This window comes from Lycorma delicatula, chromosome 6 (assembly GCF_047948215.1).
Source record: "Lycorma delicatula isolate Av1 chromosome 6, ASM4794821v1, whole genome shotgun sequence".
Taxonomy (NCBI): Eukaryota; Metazoa; Arthropoda; class Insecta; order Hemiptera; family Fulgoridae; genus Lycorma; species Lycorma delicatula.
Window position 1 is genome coordinate 89372859 of NC_134460.1, and position 12930 is coordinate 89385788.

The 12930-nt window shown below is 41.3% G+C and overlaps 1 protein-coding gene and 1 long non-coding RNA gene across 4 annotated transcripts in view; one reads left to right on the top strand and one right to left on the bottom strand.

Annotated features, from left to right (window-relative positions):
- LOC142326722 (uncharacterized) overlaps positions 1–12930 on the bottom strand; it is a 146645-nt gene that overhangs the window by 38965 nt on the left and 94750 nt on the right. For all 3 annotated transcript variants that reach the window (XM_075369369.1, XM_075369370.1, XM_075369367.1), the window contains one exon: positions 1425–1568. In XM_075369369.1, the coding sequence (XP_075225484.1) occupies positions 1425–1568 (144 nt within the window). The remainder of the gene's footprint in view (positions 1–1424; positions 1569–12930) is intronic.
- LOC142326723 (uncharacterized) overlaps positions 1–12930 on the top strand; it is a 100688-nt gene that overhangs the window by 25746 nt on the left and 62012 nt on the right. The window lies entirely within an intron of this gene.

Sequence of the window (12930 nt, forward strand, 5' to 3'; positions counted from 1 at the left end):
TCAGAGGAATACAAACTTGATGAATACATAATAAATATTTAATTTATTTTTAGATTAAAAGGATTGCACTTGTAATTTTTTTTTACACTTTTCTATGTATTTTGTAAATGTAATCTTTCTAGTATATAATCAGTTATAAAAAAAAATCAATTGATTATGAATTATATAAGAGCAGAGGATATAAAACTTCCTTATACGAAGTAAAGAAAATATTATGATCATGAAAAATTTCGATTTTCAGATTTCAACAGAAATATAAATTTTAACCATCCCTGAATCCATTTTGACTAGTTTCGGCATAATGTATGGACATACGTATGTGCATGTTTATCTCTCGTAACTCAAAAACGATTAGACATAGGATGTTGAAATTTTGGATTTAGGACTATTGTAACATCTAGTTGTGCACCTCCCCTTTTGATTGCAATCGACTGGACCAAAAGTGACCAAGAAAGCTCAAAATCCTAAACATTTAGATTTTGGACTTTTTCTTAACTGCAGTAATAAGCCCTCATTGAGAGCTTTTCAAAGATCATAATTGGTACTTATTTTCATTGGTTCCAGAGTTATAGCCAAATAAAATTTTAATTTATGAAATATTTTGATCTTACAAGGAGAAGGCACATCGGTTTGAATCCGACTTCATATACATATTTTTCTTTTTAACCTTTTCTTTTTTAATTTAAAAATATTGATTTATTAATAATTATTAACTTCCGAATTAAAAAAAAAGTACAATAAATAATAATTCAATGATAACAATAAAAATAAAAAAAATATGAAAAAATATCAGAAGTTATTAATGAAATAAAATTTTACATACTTTTCAAAATGTGTATGTGTAATTTAATAGGCATGTAAGAAAGTTGTGTAGTGTCCACATCAGATTTTTTAATGTTACTCTAAACCAGTAAATATAACTTCTGTATAAACTATTTATTCATCTGCCAACAGTCAGTAATTGTAAAACATTACTTCTTGTAGCATTTTTTAATCTCCACATACAAAAACATGGCTCAACAGTACAGTTATACCTTTTTTTGAGGTAATGTTGTAGTGTTTTAAACTAAAGTTATAAACATCTTGCCCAGGTTAATTTTTTGTTAAGTTATTTATAACTGGTTTATAAGTAATACTATTTATAATTTATTCATAACTGATTTTAATCAGTTCATTAAAATCAAATTATCCCTGAAATAGTAGTTAAATCTGAAGTATTCATTTATAAAAGTGTGATTTTATTATTAATTAAAAAAGTCATTATTCATATATTTTAATCAAATATGTAATAACATAATAATATAACTGTGTATATAAAAATGAAATTTCAGTAAATGTTTATAATTTTTTTTTCTTTTTTACAACTGATGCAGTCACTGAAGTATTTTGCATCAGCAGTATAAAAATTTATTACTATCTCTTACCTCTTTTTCTTTTTGTTTTTTTTTCTCTTCTTCCAGCCTTATTCTCTCTAATTCTTGCTGCTTTCTTAACCTCTCTTCTTCCCTTCTTTCCTCTTGAATCCTTCTTTCTTTTTCTTCTTTCCTTTTTCTTTCTCTCTCTTCTAACTAAAATAAAATATATGTTAATGTAAAAGTGTAGCAAAGTTTAATATACTGAATGTTAATAGTCTGTTACAAATTACATATTAATTTCACAGTATAAAATTATACTTTACAATTGTAGTTGACAGATATCTGACAAGCTTATTTGACCAATACGATTCTTTTATAGATCACATTAGAAACGTTAAGTCGGATATTATACAGAAAAACATTCTAAGAGAAATATTACAAAATAAAAATAATAATTATCTAATATGATGGTGATATAATTATATGAAAGTTTTGAATAAATAAATTTGGTACTGAGTAATGTGATAATTTTGAAAGCAAAGTTATAAATATTAAAGTAATTATTTAAAGTACTTGTTAAATGAGTATTCAGAAATTCAAGTCTATTGTTTCTGTAAATGTTTTTTCTATAAAAGTGGTTAATTTAATTTTGAATAAATTTATCAGAAGATTATTAGATTAGGCATTTTATTAAAAATGGCAACAGTAGCATAATTGGTTTTTTCTTTTCTAATTAAAGTATTGTGATATATAACATGAAAATAGTTTGTTTTGTGGTTTGATATATGTGGTTTATGTAGCTATCCCAATCCCATAGGGGGAAGACACTCACCTTGTGACATTATCGGTCGCCACACCACCCGGAGGTTTTACCGGAGGTTGTCTTTAGACCCTTGAATTGATTACCTCTCACAATCATCAGCCAGGCCTTGGCCAAGATGCCACCAATGTAAATGCCTTTGCAGACATTTGCATCAGTAAAATACATATTAAATTTCACCTTCATGTAGGTGAACATCTTCACATCCAACCTAACATAATTCCCTCAAACTAACTGTCTGAAAGCACGGAAGTGCGAACCCCGTGCCTAGTCCAGATTTGATAGCACTGTTCGTGACTGGTTAAATCAGTGCTACACTTATACCAATCAAAATTATGTCTTACGCAGCATAGAAATTCAGACCTACACCCAAATAAGTCTACCAATTGAGGTCACATAACAAGAGGAACGCAACCTCATTCCGGTCTGCGCAGGAGCTGGGGACAAACCTCGCACCCCCACCTGGTCCCATCATAGTGTCTCACATTGCATTACTAAGTTATGATCACGACCGTCACCGATGGAGGGAAGCCATGTCCCTGGTCGCACGGGTTAACGTACCCCGGCAGAGCAGCCACCCTCGCCAGCGGAAGCCCCAAAGCAAATTACAACAACACCAATATAACTGTGGCATGTTGCCGGTGCGCCTACCTCAACCAATCCAATGCCTATGCCGGAACCTTAGCCACCTGGGATCCTACCATGATCTAGTACCTTGATTAAACTCCCTCTGCAGACCTACATACCACAAGAGTGCAAAGAAAACTAATCTTCTGAATTTGCCAAAAGGGGAGACCAGCCATCCGAACCTGGATTCATCAGGCAGCAGCCAATTGGCCCTCAAACAACATCATTGTGGTTTTCTCTGGGCTGAAAATCATGTTGGAGACTCCACAGTCAGTGTCTCACAAGGACAAGCAGCTTGGGACTCTACTTCATTATGCAAATCCCCTTCAATCAGTAGCAGCGCGTCATCAGCATAAGCGACGACACGACAACCACATGGCAACCTTAAACACAACATCGAATCGAATCCTATGATCCAAAGAAGGAGACTCAGAACACTGCCCTGTTTATGTAGCTGTGCCAGTTCATTTAATTTTTTTTTAATTTTATGATAAAATTTCAACACATCTCTTATATTGGTTATTATTATATAAGTAGGTGAAAGCTCTAAGCTTGTGAACCAGACAAGCGAACATTTATTTATTTTTTTTTTTTTTTGTCTTCAGTCATTTGACTGGTTTGATGCAGCTCTCCACGATTCCCTATCTAGTGCTAGTCGTTTCATTTGAGTATACCCTCTACATCCTACATCCCTAACAATTTGTTTTACATATTCCAAACGTGGCCTGCCTACACAATTTTTTCCTTCTACCTGTCCTTCCAATATTAAAGCGACTATTCCAGGATGCCTTAGTATGTGGCCTATAAGTCTGTCTCTTCTTTTAACTATATTTTTCCAAATGCTTCTTTCTTCATCTATTTGCCGCAATCCCTCTTCATTTGTCACTTTATCCACCCATCTGATTTTTAACATTCTCCTATAGCACCACATTTCAAAAGCTTCTAATCTTTTCTTCTCAGATACTCCGATTGTCCAAGTTTCACTTCTATATAAAGCGACACTCCAAACATATACTTTCAAAAATCTTTTCCTGACATTTAAATTAATTTTTGATGTAAACAAATTATATTTCTTACTGAAGGCTCGTTTCGCTTGTGCTATTCAGCATTTTATATCGCTCCTGCTTCGTCCATCTTTAGCAATTCTACTTCCCAAATAACAAAATTCTTCTACCTCCATAATCTTTTCTCCTCCTATTTTCACATTCAGTGGTCCATCTTTGTTATTTCTACTACATTTCATTACTTTTGTTTTGTTCTTGTTTATTTTCATGCGATAGTTCTTGCGTAGGACTTCATCTATGCCGTTCATTGTTTCTTCTAAATCCTTTTTATTCTCGGCTAGAATTACTATATCATCAGCAAATCGTAGCATCTTTATCTTTTCACCTTGTACTGTTACTCCGAATCTAAATTGTTCTTTAACATCATTAACTGCTAGATCCATGTAAAGATTAAAAAGTAACGGAGATAGGGAACATCCTTGTCAGACTCCCTTTCTTATTACGGCTTCTTTCTTATGTTCTTCAATTATTACTGTTGCTGTTTGGTTCCTGTACATGTTAGCAATTGTTCTTCTATCTCTGTATTTGAACCCTAACTTTTTAAAATGCTAAACATTTTATTCCAGTCGACGTTATCGAATAGCTTTTCTAGGTCTATAAACGCCAAGTATGTTGCTTTGTTTTTCTTTAATCTTCCTTCTACTATTAATCTTTTTTTTTTTTTTTTTTTTTTTTTTTTTTTTTTTCTTAAACACCCCCAACATCCCCGGCCTCCGCCGTTAGGCTATGCGCAGGAATGTCGGAGTGTCGTGTCAGTCGACTGCCCCCCTGTCTTGCCTTTTCTTTGGCGTCCCATCGGGGTCCTCTCAGTTTCATCAAGATGCAGCAGCCCTCCCTTCTGGACGACCACTACATCCCTCCACTTAGAGGCTGCCCTTCCCGTCCCTACACTAGGTTGCCGGCTACGCATTGCGCGAAGTCGGCAAACCGCCGCGTCCCCCTCTCACACCTGAGGGTCCCAAATGCATCATCGGAGCACCCCAACTGACCTTCATTCTTGCATATGAAGGAGCCAAAGCGTCCTCTGCATCCAGGCTGCCTCCCTGGCCCTGCACGGCGACCACGATTCGCCCCCTGTATTTTATTTATTTATTTATTTTTCCTCCCTTCAGTTGCAGCCCATCACGTTGTGTCTGAACTTATTCCTCCTTCCGCAATCCGAGGGCACGTTCGCTGTGAGTGCCCTCGTAACCGTTAGAAGGAACACAATCAATAAAATAAAATAATACCACAATCATACAATACAAGGAAAATACATAATAAATGAAACCCACTTCATGTTGTCTCTTCGGCGATGTCACCTCTAGCCGTGGCCCTCCTGCACACGGTCGAAGCGATCGTGCTTGTCATCTCGAGCCGGCCGTAGAGTACCAACCACAGTGACAATGGAGACAATGAATTCACAATGCAATACAACACAAAAAATATATATAGTAGAAGAAACACACAGTATACTTGCTAGGGACATTGCTGCTTACCCGCGCCTAGAAGTTTTCTCCCCACTCTCTTCCATGTACCTCCTTCGTCTTCAGGATGCTAGCCACCATGCTCTGTACCGCATCCCATTCTCTCTTCCCTTTCAGCATGTGAGCTGCAGTTGTTTCTGGAGTGAGGCCATCTGTGTCATGCCTACGCCGGACCACAGCCCACCTTTCGCACTCGTAAAAGGTGTGCTCCGGCGTGTCATCCTGACCGCAGTAGAAGCACCTCGGTGTCCGTCTTCTCTTGAACCGATGTAGGTAGACCCCGAACTCCCCGTGTCCAGACAGGAACTGCATGAGGAAGTAATCTACCTCCCCATGCCTCCGCCTGACCCACGGTCCCAAGTCCGGGATCAGTCTCCTGGTCCATGCCCCAGCCGTAGCCGTTCTCCACATCTCCTGCCAGTTGACCATCAGCTGCCTCCCGGCTTCCGCCTTCGGCGTTCCTTCGTATGTGGAGACCAGCTGCGTGGCCCGCAGCTCGATGGGAGGCACCCCTGCGATGACTGCCACTGCGCATCCAGATACGGTGCGGTACGCCGATGTTATGCGTATCGCCGCTCTTCTGGTAAGGGAGGCTAGCATCCGTACGTTCTTCTTTCTCGAAAGTGCGTCCTTCCAGGCCGGGACCGCGTACAGCAAGACGGAGGAAACCACTGAAAGGATCAGCCGTCGCTTGCTCGCCCGTGGTCCGCTCTTGTTGCCCATTAGTTTTTGTAGAGCGTCTTGTATCTTCTCGGCCCTCTTAGTGACCTCTCTGAGGTGGGTGTTAGACAGCCCATTCTTGTCAATCCACACGCCCAGGTACTTAGCGCAACCGGACGTGTGGACCCGTACGTCGTCTACCATGAAGGACATTCCTCTCAGTCTTCTTCTGCCGGTGATCGGGACAGCTGCCGTCTTGTGCGGTGCCAGTCGTAGTCCTCTCTCCCCCAGCCATCTGCTAACGACTGCCACCGCCAAGTTTGCCTTATCTTCTACCTCCTCCTCCGTCCGTCCCGACACCATCAGCGCGAGGTCATCTGCGTACGCGACCGACTGGCATCCTTCCGGGAGTTCTTCCCGCAGAAGACCGTCGTACGCGATGTTCCAAAGAAGAGGCCCAAGCACCGACCCCTGCGGAACGCCTCCAAACATGTTGAAGTCATCTTCTCCTTCCTCTGTGCGTACCCGCAGAGATCTCTCATGCAGATATTCATTTATTACGGCGAGCAAGTAGCCGCTGATCCCTCTCTCCCGGAGTATTCCCATGATCACTCCCCATGGCACGCTGTTAAATGCATTCCTGATGTCTAGGAGAATTATCAATGGGATTTTCCTTCGTCGCCACGTGCCTGCCGACTGAACTCTGGCCCACTCTAGCACCCGTCGGATGGCGTCGACGGTCGATCTTCCCCGAACGAAGCCGTACTGGTCTGGGGAAAGACCTCCGCCCGCCTCAATCTCCGACCGCAGTCTTTCAGCGATCAGTCTCTCATACAGCTTTCCCATCGTGTTGATGAGGCAGATCGGCCGGTATTTCCTGGTTTCTTCGGCTCCCGGTTTCGGGAGGAGGACCAACCTGGCCTCCTTCCAACAGCCGGGAAAACAACCCGTGGACAATGCCCCACTGAACATGTCTAACACCGTCCACGGGTGCCTATCCACCAACACCTTCACGATGGACCCAGGGATGTTATCTGGGCCCGGGCTCTTCCGCAGGCTCATCTTCTTGGACGCCCACTGTAGTTCTTCTACAGTGAAGCGCCTTTGTTGATCACCAGCTATCGGTTCCCATTCCTCCTCTTCGACGTGGAAGAGCTCCGTTATCGCTGTGAGAGACTGTTCCCTTGTCAATGGGGTCAGGCGCCTACCAAACTTCTTGGTGACGATCTGGTAGGCCCTGCCCCACGGATCTTGCTCCAGGTCTTCCACGAGGTTTTGCCACGCCTCTTGTTTGGCAGCCTTAATGGCTCTACAAAGGCTTCTTCGTGCCGCGTGGAACACCTCCGTTTCCTCCTGTAGGCGCTCAGAGTCCCTCCGTCGTGCGCGCTGCATCCTCCGCCTTGCTGTTTTGGTTTCACCACGCAGTCTCGCAATGTCCCTGTTCCACCAGTAAACATTCTTTACGCGTCTTCCAGGCTGTGGCCGCTGTTTCACACATTCCCCCTGTAGGATGGCCATGAATTCCTCGGGGGTGTGAACACGCCTACGGGCCACCTCTGCCGCCGTCCTATCCGCTACCGTCGCAGCCTGCTGTTCCGACGGCCTCCAGATAGGGTCCTGTTCCTCTAGACCCCTTCCGCCTCCTTGTATTTCAAAAATTATGGCCTTGTGGTCGCTGGCAAAATCATCTTCTACTACCTGCCAGCCCACTATCCTTCTTGCCACCCTATCTGAGGCCGCTGTCAGATCCAACACCGATCCATCACCCCTTGCGTCGTATGTAGGCACCCTAGGCGTGTTCATGACCACCAGTCCCGCGGCCCCAAGCATTGTAGCTAGGGTGTAGCCTCTCCGCGTGGACCGGCACCCTCCGAGTTCAGTGCATTCGGAGTTGAAGTCCCCGGTCAAAAGTACCGGGAACCCGGCCCTTCGTATGCATTCCTCCAGGTTTCCGATGAATTCTTCATGTCGATCCATTCCGCTGTTGGGAGAGATGTACCCATTGATCACCGTGAGTTGATGGATGTCTACAGCCACGAACCCTCTACCTCTAACTACCTTCGTGACTGCAAACCTGCCGGTGACATTCCGTATAGCAGCATCGCCATCCTGGTCAACATACCAGTGGCCTGAGTTAACCAGTCGCTGATTAGGTTCCACGACCAGCAGTAGGTCGTATCCTCCAACCAGCGCTGCCGCCCATGCCAAGTCATGGGCAGCCACGGCTCTGTTTACGTTGAGCTGTAAACACTTCATTTCCGAACGTGTTTACAGTCCCTGCTACCCAGTCTATGCCCAATCACTCCACAACCCACGCATTTGGTGGGTTCCCGGCACTCTGCCCTCTTGTGCCCGTCGCCCCGCAATTGTAACAACAGGCTCTCCTATCGGGACCCGTGCAGTGTGCCGCAACATGACCCGTCTCCCAACAGCGAAAGCAGTTAACATCTGGTCTTCGTATCTCCGCTCGACACGATTGCCACCCTACAAGGAGCCTCCCGGTGGACGTAAGCCTCTTCGCCTCTTCCAACGGCAGCACCACAGTGGCGTTCTGCGTTTGTCCATATGCTTGGCGGACCGACGTGATCCTAGCAGACGTCTTTCCCTCCAGCGCGCGTTGTACCGCCGCCATCACCTCCTCCTTAGTCACTTCAGCGTCAAGGTCTCTAATGTGGACAACCTCTTTTCTGTCCAATCTTCCCACCAATTCCCACCAGTCTTCACCTCTGGCGCCTTCTGTGCCATTTTCTCTCGTAGGGATTGGGCAGAGTTGGTCCCCGCCCGCACCCGTACCTCGACATCCTCGCCCCTGCCTTTACGAACTGAGAGTATGTTAGGAGCCAGTTCCTCTCCCACTGTTACCTTCACTTGGCGTAGTAGCTCTGCATAGGACTTGCCCGTCTGCCGTAGGACCACGGTCTCGGTCTGCCTCTCACGCCGTTCCTCGGTCGGGTCCCCTGAGTGAAACATAGTAACCTTCCTTTTATGCTTTCTTGCCCAGAATTCCAGGGTGTTTTTAACTATGCTACCCAGTTTACCCCCTGGCGCCGCAACAGTCACCGGGTGTACCTCGTACGTTGAAACGGTTTCCAGACCAGATAGCAACCAGTCGACAGCAGTTATGTCTTCCCCTTTAACTGGTATCACGTACAGGTTTCCCGACGGGTCGATCTCCTCTTTTTCCCCAATAACGTCTGTGGCCGCGACATGTCGCACCACAGTGCCTGGGAGCATAGCGCCACTGTTCAGCTTCCTCTTTATACCGGGTGCCAGGTCGCAGACCCGGCAAGCTATTTTTGACTTCTTGTCGCCCTCAAGGTCCAGCACATAGACACATGCACGCTCGTCATCCGCCTTGGGTAAGCCCCGCACCTCCCCGACTAGCTCGAAGGCCTGTTGGGGCCACCTTTTTTCAGCAAGCTCCTTCAGGTCTTGGACCTCCCCCTTCTTCAGCGCTGCCTGGATCGCGGCGAGATCCGACCCTGCCGTCTGGGTATGCTTATTGTCCAGGTTCACAGTCCCTTGAGTGCCCTGCATCGTCGTCGCAACCCTTTGCGCCTTTTCCATGACTGCCGGCCGTCTCCTTGAAAATGTCGCTCACTTCTGGGCTCGCTCCATATCGACTGCTCGCTCCATCAGCACCGGTTGGTACGGGAAAACCCCACAGATTCCACTTACTAGTCCTATACTACACTTACTGTAGCCCGTTAATAAAATAATTAACAAAATAACCTAAATGATGCAGGACTTACGCCCTAGAGTTCGCACCACTCAAAAATAACACACTAATTAAATAAGATTACGGTCCTAAAACTAATTATTAGTCTAGTTCACTTAAACGAGTCTTAACTGATTCACTAAGTAGGTTGGCAACACTGCTGCAACCTCTTTGTCTTTAACTTGTCCTAATAATGGCGGACAATGGCGGCTGATACCACTATACAGTATCCCGCCTGCTATGCTAGTATTTTTCCCTCCACAAAGCACGTGGCGAGAATTCCGTTTAGGTTACCTCCTAAAAACACTTATTATTTAATTAAAACTATATCTAACTGTCTTAAACTACTATTATCATCAACAAAACAAACAAGGTTGATATTCTATCACTTAAAAAAGAGTCACTACTAATGTATAAATTAACTTAAAAGGCTGGCGCCGAAGTGTCGCCACGTGGTCACTTGGTGAGGGAAAACGTTAATATCACGCCTTCCCACGAACCGATTTCCACGGTTGATGTCTTAAAATGATCGTCTTGTCAAAACACTAACAACTACAAACTATTCTACACTAATTGGCACTGTTTAAAATTTCACTTAATACGACCGCCATGCGGTCCATATTTAAACTAAAAAACCTTATATCTACTGTACTTTCTAACCGATTTGAACGTTTTATGCCTTACTCCACTCGTCTACACCTATATTTTATCACTAAACACTAATAACTACCGAAAACTATGAAAAACCACTGATATTATCACCCGTACGGGATACACCGAATCTAGCTGCTTATCGGACCGAGTCACTACTCAACTCTTCTACTATTAATCTAAGGCCTAAAATTGCTTCCCTTGTCCCTATACTTTTCCTGAAACCAAATTGATCTTCTCCTAACACTTCTTCCACTCTCCTCTCAATTCTTCTGTATAGAATTCTAGTTAAGATTTTTGATGCATGACTAGTTAAACTAATTGTTCTGTATTCTTCACATTTATCTGCCCCTGCTTTCTTTGGTATCATGACTATAACACTTTTTTTGAAGTCTGACGGAAATTCCCCCTTTTCATAAATATTACACACCAGTTTGTATAATCTATCAATCGCTTCCTCACCTGCACTGCGCAGTAATTCTACAGGTATTCCGTCTATTCCAGGAGTCTTTCTGTCATTTAAATCTTTTAATGCTCTCTTAAATTCAGATCTCAGTATTGTTTCTCCCATTTCATCCTCCTCAACTTCCTCTTCTTCCTCTATAACACTATTTTCTAATTCATTTCCTCCGTATAACTCTTCAATATATTCCACCCATCTATCGACTTTACCTTTCGTATTATATATTGGTGTACCATCTTTGTTTCAAACATTATTAGATTTTAATTTATGTACCCCAAAATTTTCCTTAACTTTCCTGTATGCTCCGTCTATTTTACCAATGTTCATTTCTCTTTCCACTTCTGAACACTTTTCTTTAATCCACTCTTCTTTCGCCAGTTTGCACTTCCTGTTTATAGCATTTCTTAATTGCCAATAGTTCCTTTTACTTTCTTCATCACTAGCATTCTTATATTTTCTACGTTCATCCATCAGCTATATCGTCTGAAACCCAAGGTTTTCTACTAGTTCTCTTTATTTCGCCTAAGTTTGCTTCTGCTGATTTAATAATTTCCTTTTTAACATTCTCCCATTCTTCTTCTCCATTTTCTACCTTATCTTTTTTACTCAGACCTCTTGCGATGCCCTCCTCAAAAATCTTCTTTACCTCCTCTTCCTCAAGCTTCTCTAAATAGAATATATATAAAAAAAAAAACAATATAGTGACACTAAGTCAATAAAGTTACACTAAAAGTCAATGAAGTAACACTAGAGCATTCTTTTTCTGTTTAATCTCTGGAACCCCATAAGGTATTACTTCAGAGGATGAATGAGGAAGATATGTATGGTTGTAAATGATGTGTAGTCTTGTACACACTCAAGGTCAACCATTCCTGAGATATGTGGGTAATTGAAACCCAACCACCAAAGAACATCGGTGTCCACAAACTAGTATGACACTAGTTCTAGTACTGACACTAGAGTTGCACAATAGTCGATCAGTGGGAATAGCAATCATATATGATATTCTGCAATATCTTATCCAATCGATTCTTAAAAACACCAACATCTGAAAGTATTAGTTTGAACACTAATGGTTTAATCTATTTTGCATTTAAATTATTTAAATTTCATTTAATTTTTAGTGTATAAATGTATTTTTAATGATAATTATAGATACTATTAAATTTTAAAACACCTATTATTAAAATCAGTATTATCAGCTAAATAAAGTTTTATAGTATCAATATCCATCAATAATGTAATCACCTATTTTATTTAGATGTTGAAATATTTTAAAATAAAATTTATGATAAATAAATTTACAATAATTCTAATTGAAATAAGTAATTAATAACGTGTACCTCTAGGACATACTGTTACTTAAAAAAAGATAAATACAATTCTACTCCCCCAGGTAAAACAAAATAAAAATGTAACAATTTAAATTAATTTTGCTAAAAGAGTGTGGAAAAAATATGGAATAGTTTATTCTAATATTTTTACAAAATTAAATAAAAATGATTTATATTTGATTAATATTTTTAATTTATGTTATGTTTTAGACAATTAACCCACTGTTTTATTAAAAAGTAGAGGATTAGAGAATGTTATTTTATTGTAGTGAAATCAGATATAATTTTAGAATCCTAACACAAAGCTTTCAGTGAAAAATAAACTTATTTATTTTTAAATCTTTTGTACTAACTAAATTAAGAAAAATTGAATAGTTATTCATATTTTGTTTTCACTACTTATTACATAATCATGATTTTTTTCATTTATGATACTAAAAAGGAAATAATAATTAAAAAAGAAGATTTTCCTTATTTAATATTATTTTTGAAAATGATAAGAACGTTATAATAACAGTACTACATTTTATTCAGTTAGTCATCAGTTGTTTCATAATATCAAAGCACTTTCTCAAAATAATAGGCCTCATGTATGTGAAATGGGTGATCAGATTATTCAGATAGAGCAAACTGAGGCAGGAGCGTCAAAATAAAGCTGAACATGGTAGTTCAGCTGAACTATTATGGTTTTCTTAAAATCTTGGTCAGTTAGTACATTTATTTGGGGGTTAAGTTTATATTCTAATATCACCAGTAACTATTAAGGTACTTA